A 14,930-nucleotide genomic window follows, 5' to 3' on the forward strand; every position below is an offset into this window, starting at 1 on the left:
AACATACGCTACTCACCATGTTTTTCATCGTCAGTGCGGTCAACAGGGGGAGTTGCATGTAACGCAACTATACGCATTGTGAATTTAATTTCTCTGCAATGCATTTTCCCTGAATTGTTTGAATCCTGTCTGAAAAGAAGCCTTGTTAAATGGGAAACAGCTGAAATTGCTAGGAATTCTGCTGGATTCCTCCAAGCAATATTTAATTTTTAACATAAGGACTTATTTACAAATAAAGGACTATTTGCAAAAAAAGTACCCAAATACTTTTCACAAAGTTCTCCAGAAACAATTTTTTTTAGTGAAAATTAATATACAAAATAACCATTGTCTACCACTATCTATAAATGAGCACGGAAACATCATGCTTGGTATCCTAGATCTAGTCACTATTATGGATATTCGACTAGTGATGAGTGAATATGTCCCATTTTGATTCGCTGAAACATTTGTGAAATGTGGCTACCGCACGACTTTTATGACGCATGCAACTTTTTTTATGTGACCGCTACTTTTTTGACATGACCGCGACTTGATGTGGCCATGACTTTTTTAAATTTTTGCGGCAGTTTCGTGAAAAAAAAATTGCAAATGGTTTAATTTCACAGCGAATCCATGCCTGTCAAAAAAATTGGCTCATCACTATATTCGACAGGAAGCCTTTGGAACCGACCAATAGAAATGGTTTGAGATGGCCTTTGTACCCAAAAACATGTATGAGATGGCCTTTGTATCCAAGAACATGTATGAGATGGCCTTTGTACCCAAGAACATGCATGAGATGGCCTTTGTACCCAAGAACATGTATGAGATGGCCTTTGTACCCAAGAACATGTATGAGATGGCCTTTGTACCCAAGAACATGTATGAGATGGCCTTTGTACCCAAGAACATGTATGAGATGGCCTTTTTACCCAAGAACATGCAAGAGATGGCCTTTGTACCCAAGAACATGTATGAGATGGCCTTTGTACCCAAGAACATGTATGAGATGGCCTTTGTACCCAAGAACATGTATGAGATGGCCTTTGTACCCAAGAACATGCATGAGATGGCCTTTGTACCCAAGAACATGTATGAGATGGCCTTTGTACCCAAGAACATGTATGAGATGGCCTTTGTACCCAAGAACATGTACGAGATGGCCTTTGTACCCAAGAACATGTACGAGATGGCCTTTGTACCCAAGAACATGTATGAGATGGCCTTTGTACCCAAGAACATGCAAGAGATGGCCTTTGTACCCAAGAACATGTATGAGATGGCCTTTGTACCCAAGAACATGTATGAGATGGCCTTTGTACCCAAGAACATGTATGAGATGGCCTTTGTACCCAAGAACATGTATAAGATGGCCTTTGTATCTATGAATATGTATGAGATGGCCTTTGTACCCAAGAACATGTATGAGATGGCCTTTGTACCCAAGAACATGTATGAGATGGCCTTTGTACCCAAGAACATGTATGAGATGGCCTTTGTACCCAAGAACATGTATGAGATGGCCTTTGTACCCAAGAACATGTATAAGATGGCCTTTGTACCCAAGAACATGTATGAGATGGCCTTTGTACCCAAGAACATGTATGAGATGGCCTTTGTACCCAAGAACATGTATGAGATGGCCTTTGTACCCAAGAACATGTATAAGATGGCCTTTGTACCCAAGAACATGTATGAGATGGCCTTTGTACCCAAGAACATGTATGAGATGGCCTTTGTACCCAAGAACATGTATGAGATGGCCTTTGTACCCAAGAACATGTATAAGATGGCCTTTGTATCTATGAATATGTATGAGATGGCCTTTGTACCCAAGAACATGTATGAGATGGCCTTTGTACCCAAGAACATGTATGAGATGGCCTTTGTACCCAAGAACATGTATAAGATGGCCTTTGTACCCAAGAACATGTATGAGATGGCCTTTGTACCCAAGAACATGTATAATGATAAAAAGGAGCGTCTTGCTCATTTTGATTAGCATGTGACCTTAACAAAACACATATGGTTTTCTGTGGTAAACGTACTAATATGGGCTTTTGTGGCACATAAATGGTAAACTGTTTATGTGAAAGTTGCAGCCTAAAAAAATATATATATGCTATATATTTATTTTAAACTTATAGTTTAAACTATTAGGGGTCATTCACATGGGTATTTCACATTGCAGGAGAACTCCACCGCAGGGAAACCCAGGCAAAAAACCCATATATGAACCTGTGTATGAGCCCTTAGTATCTAGATTTATCAATGGCTTTTGCCAGTACAGGTATGGGACCTGTTATCCAGAATGCTTGGGGCCTGGGGTTTTCCGGATAAGCTATCTTTCTGTAATTTGGATCTCCACAACTTAAGTCTGCTAAAAATCATATTTGATATCAAAATTCTTGCTACAGACAATCCACTTTTTTTTCATACCTGAAGGTAGACTTTCTTGGGGATGGCAGCTAGCAACTCAGGGGTGATGTCTAAAAATAAAATAATAATACAATGCAAGTATGAGTGTAGTTCCCTTGCACAGAACACCACCCCCAAGAGCCAAAAACTTACAGGTAGGGCAGAGCAGACCCGATGAGCAGGGCAGACTGGTTGCAGGCTTGCTACTGGCAGCACCCACGCACCTGTTGTGTGCTTCCCTTTATGCTGCCCTTAGCCAATCCACGCTCATCTGCTGCTCGTGTTTTCATTGCGCTGCGCCTACCTGGAACCGGAAGTGACATACATTCTACCACCTTGCATTCCAACACCATCCACCCCTAACCGACGCTACTGGAGCACTAGGCTCACTGTACTCCTGTGCCACCGATCGCATTCCTGCAGACCGGGAAGACTCGTTAGGCAGGCAGGGAACAGATCCTTAACTGTGCCCGTTGCTAGTAAACTCGTATCTGATCTGTCATGTCTGAGGAAAAAAGGTCCCGTGACCAAAACCCATACCCTGGACCATCTTGCTGACAGATCCTGCTACCTTTCAGGATAAAAATTTACTCCTTCCAAAAGGAGTTGAGTGAGAAAAACCAAAAAGACGCAGGTATGGGTGACAGGTGGGATATTTACTGGTTGGGAGGGTTCTTCTTAATTGGAGTGGGAGGAGCTAAACCCAGATAGTGCTGACAGGGAGAGGACCAGGGAAATAGGATAGGATATTCAAACGTAAATGCTGATCTGACCAATTCTAAATTGATGCCTCTATTTTCTCAAACCCAGAATTTTTTTCCTAAAAAGTTTTCGAATGGAATCCTTAACATCTTTGTTTCTTAAACTGTAAATCAAGGGATTTAACATTGGAGTTATCACATTGTGAAAAACAGAGAGCATTTTATCATGCTGTAGTGAATGGCTGGATTGAGGCCTAAGGTACATGATGATGATTGTCCCATAGAAAATGGAGACGACGGTAAGGTGTGCCGCGCAGGTTGAGAAAGCTTTCTTCCTGCCCCGTGCAGAGCGGATTTTTAGAATAGCGGAAATAATATAAATGTAGGATATAACAGTCAATAAAAATGATGCCCCAGCCACCACACCACCCAAAGATAGGATGACAATTTCATTTATTGTTGTATCTGAACAAGATATTTTTAATAGCGGGGGCATGTCACAGAAAAAATGACTGACTTCTCTAGAACGGCAAAATGATAAACTTGCAGTGAGTATGGTGTGTACAGAGGAGTAGATAATGCCAGTGATCCAACAGCTGGAAGCAAGGCGGATACAAGCATTCTTGTTCATAATTTGTGGATAATGAAGAGGGTGACATATGGCCACATAGCGATCATATCCCATAATACTTAGCAGTAAACATTCAGCGCAACCTAAGAAGTGATAAAAATAAAGCTGAGTGAAACACCCATTATAGGAAATATGGCATCGCTCTGACAAGAGACCAACCAGCATCTTGGGGACGGTGACTGATGTAAACGTGATATCCAGGAGAGACAGGCAGCAAATGAACATGTACATTGGAGAGTGCAATTCTTGTATAACACTTGTTAGTATGATCAGGGAACAGTTGCTTGTCAAAGTGGTGGAATAGACAAAACAAAAGAAAATTAAGAGAAATCTTTTTACTCTGGGGTTATTAGAAAGTCCTAATAAAATAAAGTCCTTTGGAACTGTTTGATTGTTTGAATCCATGGTTATATTTGCTGAAAACAAAAACAATACATGCTATAGATATGTATAGTTTTTAATAATAGTAATATATTTATATAATAATAGCAGACATTATTTAAATAGGACTTTAATCAGACCTGTGCAGATATAATCCAGTAGCCTCACTGGGGTCATATATGTATCAGAATTTAAATTGTTAACATACTAACTCCTGTTTTACTAACCTCTGCTACCCATGCAAGCAGACCTAGGCAGCAGATCATTCCATGCAGGTCGGCTAATACTAAAACTGGAAATCAAAACTATGCATTGGCTAATTATTTTACATTACATTAACATTTATTTATAAAGCGCCAACATATTCCGCAGCGCTGTACAATAAGTGGGTTACATACATTGGACATACAGAGTAACATATAAAGCAATCAGTAACCGATACAAGAGGTGAAGAGGGCCCTGCCCAAAAGAGCTTACAATCTGCAATAATTCATTGTTAGCAAAGGATTTCATGTCGTTGGTTGGGCAACATTATTTTAACAGTATGTATATTAAAAAGTACATATTTAAAAAGTTTGTGAATGCAGAATTCATCTTCAATTAAGATTACTGTGACACGTATCTATATAGGGCTGTAAATGCACACAGTGCCTCCAAAATACATTACATGTGCATAATTTAAAAAGCAAACTTGAGGGGATTAACTACTGAATACCTATTAATATAACATATATGAGTATTTTCATACTCAGTACAGGTATCGGACCCCTTATATGGAAACCCATTATCCAGAAAGTTCTGAATTACGGAAAGCCCATCTCCCATAGACTCCATTGTAATCAATTCACATTTTTAAAAATGATTTCCTTTTTCTCTGTAATAATAAAACAGTACCTTGTACTTGATCCCAACTAAGATATAATTACCCCTTATTGGGGGCAGAACAGCCCTATTGGGTTTATTTAATGCTTAAATGATTCCCTTTTCTCTGTAATAATAAAACAGTACCTGTACTTGATCCCAACTAAGATATAATTACCCCTTATTGGGGGCAGAACAGCCCTATTGGGTTTATTTCATGGTTAAATGATTCCCTTTTCTCTGTAATAATAAAACAGTACCCGTACTTGATCCCAACTAAGATATAATTACCCCTTATTGGGGGCAGAACAGCCCTATTGGGTTTATTTAATGGTTAAATGATTCCCTTTTCTCTGTAATAATAAAACAGTACCTGTACTTGATCCCAACTAAGATATAATTACCCCTTATTGGGGGCAGAACAGCCCTATTGGGTTTATTTCATGTTTAAATGATTCCCTTTTCTCTGTAATTATAAAACAGTACCTGTACTTGAACCCAACTAAGATATAATTACCCCTTATTGGGGGCAGAACAGCCCTATTGGGTTTATTTCATGGTTAAATGATTCCCTTTTCTCTGTAATAATAAAACAATACCTGTACTTGATCCCAACTAAGATATAATTACCCCTTATTGGGGGCAGAACAGCCCTATTGGGTTTATTTAATGGTTAAATGATTCCCTTTTCTCTGTAATAATAAAACAGTACCTGTACTTGATCCCAACTAAGATATAATTACCCCTTATTGGGGGCAGAACAGCCCTATTGGGTTTATTTAATGGTTAAATGATTCCCTTTTCTCTGTAATAATAAAACAGTACCTGTACTTGATCCCAACTGAGATATAATTACCCCTTATTAGAGACAAAACTAGTTTATTGGGTTTTTTCAATATTTAAATGATTTTTAGTAGGCTTAAGTTATGGAGAAAGTAGGCTTAAGTTATAGGGAAAGATCCCTAATCCGGAAAACCCCAGGTCCCGATCATTCTGGATAACAGGTCCCATACCTGTATCATGTTACCTTACCTTTCTGTGAGAGATTTTTAAATGTAGCAAGTAATTTCTGCCTACTATAAATATCTTTTAAGAACATGGATAAGTCTAATTAATTAGTCCTTGGGGTTATGAACCACATTTCCCTAAGCTTAAAATAACTAACGTGTAGGAAAATTAGATTTAACTGTTTTCTGAGAACTCTTCTTTACTTATACAACCCCCATATGCAATATATATAGGCATTATGGTTGAAGTTTATGGACGTGTGTCTTTTTTTAACCTAACCTACTATGTTACTGTGTATTAGTAATAAATACACCATGAAAAAGGGAGAGAATGTCGCTGTTTTTTGTTTATAAAAGTCATTTATTTCCCCGTTGCCCTGATGCAATTCAACAGTGTCATATAATTGTTTCCAACAATTTCTAAGGTGGGACATAAATAAAAAGCACCAATACATCATTCAAGAATAGTGATGAGCGAATCTGTCCCGTTTCGCTTCGTCGAAAAATTTGCGAATTTTTCAAAAGATTCAGGAAATGGCAATAAATTTGTGAAACGGCGAAAATGTCGTGTGACTATTATTTTGACGCGGCTAGTATTTATTTTGACGCCGCGACTATTCTTTGACACCCGCGACTATTCTTTTGACGCGTGACTATTTATTTTGACGCCGCGACTAATCTTTGACACCCGCGACTATTCTTTTGACACGCGACTATTTATTTTGACGCCGCAACTATTCTATGACGCCAGCGACTATTCTTTTGGCATGCAACTATTTATTTTGACGCCGCAATTATTCTTTGACGCCACTATTCTTTTGGCGCGCGACTATTTATTTTGACGCTGTGACTACTCTTTGACGCCCGCGACTATTCTTTTGACACTAAACTATTTATTTTGACGCCACGACTATTCTTTGATGCCCGCGACTATTCTTTTGGCGCACGACTATTAATTTTGACGGCGCAACTATTCTTTGACCCCACAACTATTCTTTGACGCCTGTGACTATTCTTTGATGTCTGCGACTATTCTTTTAACACACGACTATTTATTTTGACACCGCGACAATTTATTTTGATGCGCAACAATTCTTTTGACGCCCGCGACAATTTTTGGACACAAATCAATGCCTGGAAAAACATTTCACCCTTCACTACTTAAGAACAATGAGTGAGAAGCAGAACAAAGAGAAGCACCTAACTCAGTGCTGTTGAACTCCTTCCCTATATATTTACTATATATATATTTATGTTTATTTATGTATGTATATTTATATATATATATATATATATATCTATATTTATATTCAATCTTCTTACATGTTGCCATTAGGGATGTAGCGAACCTCAAAAAAAAAGTTCGCGAACCTGTTCGCGAACTTCCGCCGAAAATTGCGAATATTCGCGAACTTTGCGAACCCCATAGACTTCAATGGGAAGGCGAACTTTAAAACCTAGAAAAGCCATTTCTGGCCAGAAAACTGATTTTAAAGTTGTTTAAAGGGTGCCACGACCTGGACAGTGGCATGCAGGAGGGGGATCAAGGGCAAAAACCTCTGAAAAATTGACACATGCCGTTTTTCGAAATGATCGGTAATTTTGCGACTTTTTCGTATTTTCCGGCGCTTTCGTAAAGTTATCGTAAGTTTTGCGAATTTTTCGGAGCTTTCGTACCGTTATCGTAAGTTTTGCGACTTTTTCGGATCTTTCGTAACGTTATCGTAAGTTTTGCGACTTTTTCGGAGCATTCGTACCGTTATCGTAAGTTTTGCGACTTTTTCGGAGCATTCGTACCGTTATCATAAGTTTTGCGACTTTTTCGGAGCTTTCGTACCGTTATCGTAAGTTTTGCGACTTTTTCGGATCTTTCGTAACGTTATCGTAAGTTTTGCGACTTTTTCGGAGCATTCGTACCGTTATCGTAAGTTTTGCGACTTTTTCGGAGCATTCGTACCGTTATCGTAAGTTTTGCGACTTTTTCGGAGCATTCGTACCGTTATCGTAAGTTTTGCGATTTTTTCGGTGCCGGCGAACCCAAATTGCGAACATCACGAAAAGTTCGCGAATTTGCGGACTTGCGAACACCCGATGTTCGCGCGAATTAGTTCGCCGGCGAACAGTTTGCTACATCTCTAGTTGCCATGTAGTAAAGGTTTAAGTGCAGTAAAGGTTGAAGTTTCAACCAGAAATGCTGGCTTTTAGGGGCAGATTTGTCAAAGGTTGCTTTTTTCTGGATTTTTTTCACTAAACATATTTTTCCAATTTAAAAACCATGAAATTTTCTTTATTTATTATGCATCAAAACAACAAAAACCCAAATGGAAAAAAACACCATCTAAAAGCTTGGGGCAGCAATTTGTGCTATTAAAGTGATGTAAAGTTAATGATTCAAGGTCTTTGCATTTTTTAGGTTTAAAAAAAACCTTCTAAAATTATGCAAATCGGAATTTTGATTAATCTTCCTCTAAACATCTGATCAATCAAAATTCAAATGTATACAGGGATTTTACTTTTTTTTCAAAACTTGAAAAACATTTTAAAAACTTGAATGGAAAAGTCATGTAGAAGTCAATGGGAGTTGTACTGTATAAATGCCCCAAGTTTTTTGTGTTTTTCAGTAAATTTCCACCAAAAAATTGTATTTTGCGCAAAGAATCGAACATCCACACTGCTGTTTAAAAAATCATTCTTTATTCAGTCTCCTTAAAAACATATTGTGCTTATACAGAAAAAGACCATGGTATCACACCACTTTCTCAAAAGCTGCATGGTACATCTTTTTCTGTATAAGCACAATATGTTTTTAAGGAGACTGAATAAAGAATGATTTTTTAAACAGCAGTGTGGATGTTGCTCCGTACAAAGTTTTCTGATGGAAGGCATCAAAGCCAGAAAGGTTTTCGTAGCGTTAACAAACTTTTCGGCACAAAAACTTTGTGACTTTCGGAACTCAATTACGATATTTTCATACGAACGATAAAAGCATTGTCAAAACATTTCTGAACTTGAGAAATTATCGTGGTTACTTTGAATTTATACCAAGAAAGAAACGTTTATAGAAACCCTTGTACGCTGATAAAGGCTGTTGATGAGCGCTATTGTTGTATATGGTGCTGTATAATGATTTCATTTAGACAGGATACTATATGAACCATTTTATATATAAACTAACAATGTTTTTAGCCTTTTTAATAGCTTTATACAGGGGTTTTTAGTTACAAGTTTATGATCATAAAATTGCCAAGCCTCCATACCACATTAAGGGAAACCCCATTAACTCAATATACTTAAATTAAAAGTAAAAAAAAATATACAAAAGAGAGGCAAAAAAAAAAAAAGAGTGTTTATGATCATAAAATTGCCAAGCCACCATACCACGTCAAGGTAAACCCCATATGGTGGAAAAATATATGGCTCTGGTGATATTTGTTTAAGTGTAAACAATACAGATTGTTGGTAAAATATACAATATACAAACGCCCATTCCAGTACCATGGCTGGAATTGGACCTAAGACCCTCTGTAAGGCAGCAGTGCTAACCACTGATCTGTTCTTCTTTTACATCTTCTCTGCCTTATTTTCTGCTGCTGCTCTTTATTTTTACTGGCCTGTAATGGGAAAATACTCAAATTTAGTGCATACATAGACAATTACTTCTCCATAAATATATAATATACAAATTGTGATAATCTTGTGGCAATAAATAGTTCACCTATCAATACTGCACTAAAATAGCATAAATAAGTGATATTGAATCTCACCATAAGACTCGTGTGTGTGTATATATATATATATATGCTTACAGTTTCGATAGAGAGACATCTGTATATTTGATGTCCATCCATCATTGTTTAGGTCATAAATTGTGTTCAGAAATGAAATGCCTTATTTCCTTATTTTACTGCTTTTCATTTTTCTGGTCTAGAAATGTAAAATAAAATTTCAAGCTTATTTTTATCTTTGTGACCCCGGGGCCTGCACTTGCAGAGTAGAATGAAAAAGCTGCAGTTTTCTCCTAACAGGAGCACCAGCTGGGGTAAAATGTAAGCGTAATTGCAATCATTGGGGGGTGTCTAACAATTGGCACTGTCCAGTGATTTTTTAACTTTCCTTCTCCTTCAAGCTCATTGACTTTAGCAGAAAATATATATCCTTTGGTGTCTGAAGGCAGTGATCCCCATTTTTTTTAATTGTGAGCCACACTCAGATGTAAAATGTTGGTGAGCCAAACAAGCATAAAAAAAAGTTGTTTGGGGATGCCAAATAAGGACTGTAATTGGCTATTTGGTAGCCCCATATTGACTGCTAGCCTGCCGGAGTAGAACTTTGTTCTTCCAAAACTTGCCTTCAAAGCAGATTTGTGCATCTACTGTGAGGCCACTGGGAGCAACACTACAATGGGGTGGTGAGCAACAAGTTGCTCTGGTTGGGGATCACTGTCCTGGGGTCATAAATTTTAAAAGCTAGTTTCCTCTTATTTCAGTCTGTGATCATTTTCCAATCTAGATAATCTAGATATTGTGCAAAAGAAACAATTTCTTCTACTCTCCTATGTTAAAAGTATAAGGACTGTCTATGTGGAATGTTAAGGAGACAGCTGTAGGTAGACCTCTCCCATGAAGCAAGAGAACCCCTGTCAGCACTGGTCTTCACCGACGCCCTTTTGGGGCCCCGGAACTTTCTGCTGCAGTTCTGACAGGGGACCTACAGGCTTCAGAGGTCACCTGGATAGGAAAGATATAGCCAATGGTGAGATGAATATCGAAGCCAGCAACTGTATTGTCAGTGGGCAAATTGTCTTTCTGTTCTGGAATCTGAAGTTTAGCTTTGTGCTCAGCAGTGACACTGGCATTTGATACACTTAATTAAATCTTTTAGGTTACAGAATTATTAGGCTTTGACTTCTGGGAAACATTCAACATTACTGCCTTCTGGTAGGCAATACATGGGCTATTCATGGTGTTTGACTGTGTGCACTGTGCAGACAATCATTTCCTCACAGAAGCAATGGTATTTGAATTTGTACTAATTTCTTCAGCTTGAGTTGAATAGAGTATATATTTACCCCTCATACATTCATCTTTTTGAGCATTAATGGAAATCCATCCCAATCTCCCATCCAACCTCCCATTCTATTGTGAGTAATGTGCCTTAAGTTTGTTTGCTACTGCTCATCAAGTAGTAGAATCCATCCATCTTTTCTATTGGTCTACAACTGTGCTCCAATTTTGGGTGGAAATAGATCATCTGATGCACAATCTTCTTTGTCTTTTGTACCTGCTGCGTTTCTGGCTTTGTCTCTCACAGATACCCAGAGCTGGTACAGTTTTCTTCTAACAGAAGCACCAGCCTGGGGTAAAACTTCAGCTTGACTTGAATAGAGTATATATTTACTCCTCACGCCTTCATCTTTTTGAGCAGTAATGGAAATCCATCCCAATCTCCCATCCAACCTCCCATTCTATTTCAAATAATTTGTCTTTTGCTTGTTTGCTACTGCTCATCTTAAGCATTCCATTATGGGTCTGGGTGGAATACTTTTTTGGTATAGAATTGTGCTCATAAATCAAATACAGTGGTGAAAAAATGCCAATGTCAAAGCTATCAATTGTATTTCGTGTCTTTTGCTTTTCTTGTGCATTTCTTTAATGCTCTGTATAAGTATATTTAATTTGAAGGGAAATCATCTTTTTTTTCAGACTGCTCAGATTTCTTTTGCTCTTTCCTCTTTATTTCTTCTGCCCTTGCCCTTAATCTTGCAATTATTACTGATCTGGGTTGAAATATATCATCTGATGTACATTCTTCTGTGCCTTGTACATTTTGTGTGTCTGGCTTTCTCTCTAGGGCTTTGGGACGTACCCTAGGTCCTCTGCCCAGTCTCAGCCTGAAACGCTTGGGGTTCCATAAAGCTACATCATCAGGGTAAGTGTCCAACTTTCTTTTCCGTGTTTCAGGAATTGGGTTCCTAAATAGAGGGGAATCTTCATATGGGCACTGTCTGAGATGTTCCATTTGTTGTTGTAGAGCAATCTGTTGCTGATGTGCTTGAATGGCACGTTCCCTATCACTTAGCTCTATATATTCATATATTCCCCTGGTTGTAGTAGAAGGATTCTGAGGGGCTGTGGCATTATTTTGAACATTGCACTGATTGGGTTGTATAATGTTACATTGCTGTTGTTTAGAATTGTCTTTCTGGGCCACAGAAGAACTAATATTTGGATTTCTGGTTTCTGTTGCTGGTAATTGAATTCCAGCAATATTCCCAGTGTTAATGTTCTGCAGTTTAAATCCATCATCGATTCTCACCAAAGAGCTAGTACTTGGTATTGTGCTAGGATCTTTGGTGACAGTCATTACTGGTGGAACAAATGTCGGGCTAGTGACAGCGCTTGTGTTTGTTTCACTTTTTGATATTCCAAGAGCTTTGGCAACTGCATCCTGGAATAATTTGAAATCACTAATCTGCTGCCGCCTATATGGGCTGGGCTTTCTACCTTTGGTAGATTTCTTACAAGTTGGTCTGCTTGTGTTTGTGTCATTTTTATTAGGTGTATTGTCTTCCTCTTGCCTTTTCCTCTTTCCTGGCTGTTCCTCATTGGAAGAAACTCTTTTTCTCCCAGAGGAGCTGGTACCTGGCATTGCCTCTGAACTGCTGGCCAGGCTTGTAGATGGCACAGGAGATGAGGCAACTTGTGTATCTGCTCTTGCAGTGCTGGTACTTGGCGTTGCCTCTGAATGGGAACGAGACCTTTTTCTCCCAGAGGAGCTGGTACTTGGCGTTGCCTCTGAACGGGAATGAGATCTTTTTCTCCCAGAGGAGCTGGTACTTGGCATTGCCTCTGAACTTCTGGCCAAGCTTGTAGATGGAACAGGAGATGAGGCAACTTGTGAATCTGCTCTTGCAGTGCTGGTACTTGGCGTTGCCTCTGAACGGGAACGAGATCTTTTTCTCCCAGAGGAGCTGGTACTTGGCATTGCCTCTGAACTTCTGGCCAAGCTTGTAGATGGAACAGGAGATGAGGCAACTTGTGTACCTGCTCTTGCAGTGCTGGTACTTGGCGTTGCCTCTGAACGGGAACGAGATCTTTTTCTCCCAGAGGAGCTGGTACTTGGAGTTGCCTCTGAACTGCTGGCAACTTGTGTCTCTGCTCCTGACGTGCCAGTAGCCGATGAGATTCCAAGGGCTCTGGCAATTGCATCCTGGAAGACTTTACTAGCTTGTGCCTCCTGCTCTCTAATGCATCTTCTCATCTCCCTATGTTTCCTATTTTGTCTTTTTCGTCTTTTTCTGGCACTATGGGCCCGAGAAGAACCTCTTTGTTCTCTGTTTAAGTCTGAGGTGCTACCCTTACCGTCACGATCTTTTCTGTAACGTTTCTTACTGTCAGTCTGGTCCTCAGGAGAATATGCTCTTTTCCTTTTGGAAGAGCTGGTCCTTGGACCTGCACTGGAATTGCTGGGCAAATTTGCACTGGATGATTGACCAGTCACAATGCCAGCATTGGCTCCAACTGGAGCTGCAACAGGATTAGTACCTGATGAAATGCCAAGGGCTCTTGCAATGGCATTCTGAAAAACAGTCATTGCTGTTTGTTCAAAACAATTTCTTTTCCCCAAAGGGGAACTAGTGTTTTTGTTTGGATCCATATCACCTGGATCCATAACTCAGGAAAATGGATGGTCACTGTGTACTTAGCACTGAGTACTAAGAGGTGACTGCATCCGTCGATGTCTAGATGTCAAATGACAGCTGTGAAGCCATAAACTCTGTTCTTATCTGATTAACTGATAAGGTTGTCATGGTAACAGAGTGTTACCATGACAACCTTAGCAGGGGTTAAGAGACCTCTGATTGGTTGTCATGGTAACAGAGGTGGTGTGATGCTAATTAGCATAAATCTACGTGGGTGGTCTAACAGCTGTGAAACTTGACACCATGCAAAACCTCTGACCACTGATAGGTCAGTGTGGGTCTGTATGTGAGTGGATAGATAGGTCAGTGTGGGTCTGTATGTGAGTGGATAGATAGGTCAGTGTGGGTCTGTATGTGAGTGGATAGATAGGTCAGTGTGGGTCTGTATGTGAGTGGATAGATAGGTCAGTATGGGTCTGTATGTGAGTGGATAGATAGGTCAGTGTGGGTCTGTATGTGAGTGGATAGATAGGTCAGTGTGGGTCTGTATGTGAGTGTATAGATAGGTCAGTATGGGTCTGTATGTGAGTGGATAGATAGGTCAGTGTGGGTCTGTATGTGAGTGGATAGATAGGTCAGTGTGGGTCTGTATGTGAGTGGATAGATAGGTCAGTGTGGGTCTGTATGTGAGTGGATATATAGGTCAGTGTGGGTCTGTATGTGAGTGGATAGATAGGTCAGTATGGGTCTGTATGTGAGTGGATAGATAGGTCAGTGTGGGTCTGTATGTGAGGGGATAGATAGGTCAGTGTGGGTCTGTATGTGAGGGGATAGATAGGTCAGTATGGGTCTGTATGTGAGTGGATAGATAGGTCAGTGTGGGTCTGTATGTGAGTGGATAGATAGGTCAGTATGGGTCTGTATGTGAGGGGATAGATAGGTCAGTGTGGGTCTGTATGTGAGTGGATAGATTGGTCAGTGTGGGTCTGTATGTGAGTGGATAGATAGGTCAGTGTGGGTCTGTATGTGAGTGGATAGATAGGTCAGTATGGGTCTGTATGTGAGTGGATAGATAGGTCAGTGTGGGTCTGTATGTGAGTGGATAGATAGGTCAGTGTGGGTCTGTATGTGAGTGGATAGATAGGTCAGTATGGGTCTGTATGTGAGTGTATAGATAGTTCAGTATGGGTCTGTATGTGAGTGTATAGATAGTTCAGTATGGGTCTGTATGTGAGTGTATAGATAGGTCAGTATGGGTCTGTATGTGAGGGGATAGATAGGTCAGTGCGGGTCTGTATGTGAGTGGA

At 39.6% G+C, this 14,930-nt stretch overlaps 1 protein-coding gene across 1 annotated transcript; it reads right to left on the reverse strand.

Moving 5' to 3' along the window:
* Positions 1–8: 8 nt before the first annotated feature.
* On the reverse strand, positions 9–4,137 carry LOC100491161 (olfactory receptor 1019-like). Its single transcript, XM_031891734.1, has 3 exons — positions 3,227–4,137; positions 727–760; positions 9–125 (listed from the first exon to the last, which is right to left on the reverse strand). The coding sequence occupies exons 1-3, from the start codon at positions 4,135–4,137 to the stop codon at positions 9–11; spliced, it is 1,062 nt and encodes a 353-aa protein (XP_031747594.1).
* Between the last annotated feature and the right edge of the window lie 10,793 nt (positions 4,138–14,930).

The sequence above is a fragment of the Xenopus tropicalis genome, chromosome 8, assembly GCF_000004195.4.
Source record: "Xenopus tropicalis strain Nigerian chromosome 8, UCB_Xtro_10.0, whole genome shotgun sequence".
In the NCBI taxonomy this organism is placed as follows: Eukaryota; Metazoa; Chordata; class Amphibia; order Anura; family Pipidae; genus Xenopus; species Xenopus tropicalis.

Excerpts from the sequence above, each read along its gene's own strand:
- LOC100491161 (XM_031891734.1), bottom strand. The coding sequence starts at position 4,137 with ATGGATTCAAACAATCAAACAGTTCCAAAGGACTTTATTTTATTAGGA. Across the intron at positions 761-3,226 it reads AAGGATTCCATTCGAAAACT|AAAGGCCATCTCATACATGT; the intron begins TTTTAGGAAAAA and ends GTTCTTGGGTAC. Across the intron at positions 126-726 it reads ACATGTTCTTGGATACAAAG|GATTCAAACAATTCAGGGAA; the intron begins GCCATCTCATAC and ends CTTTTCAGACAG.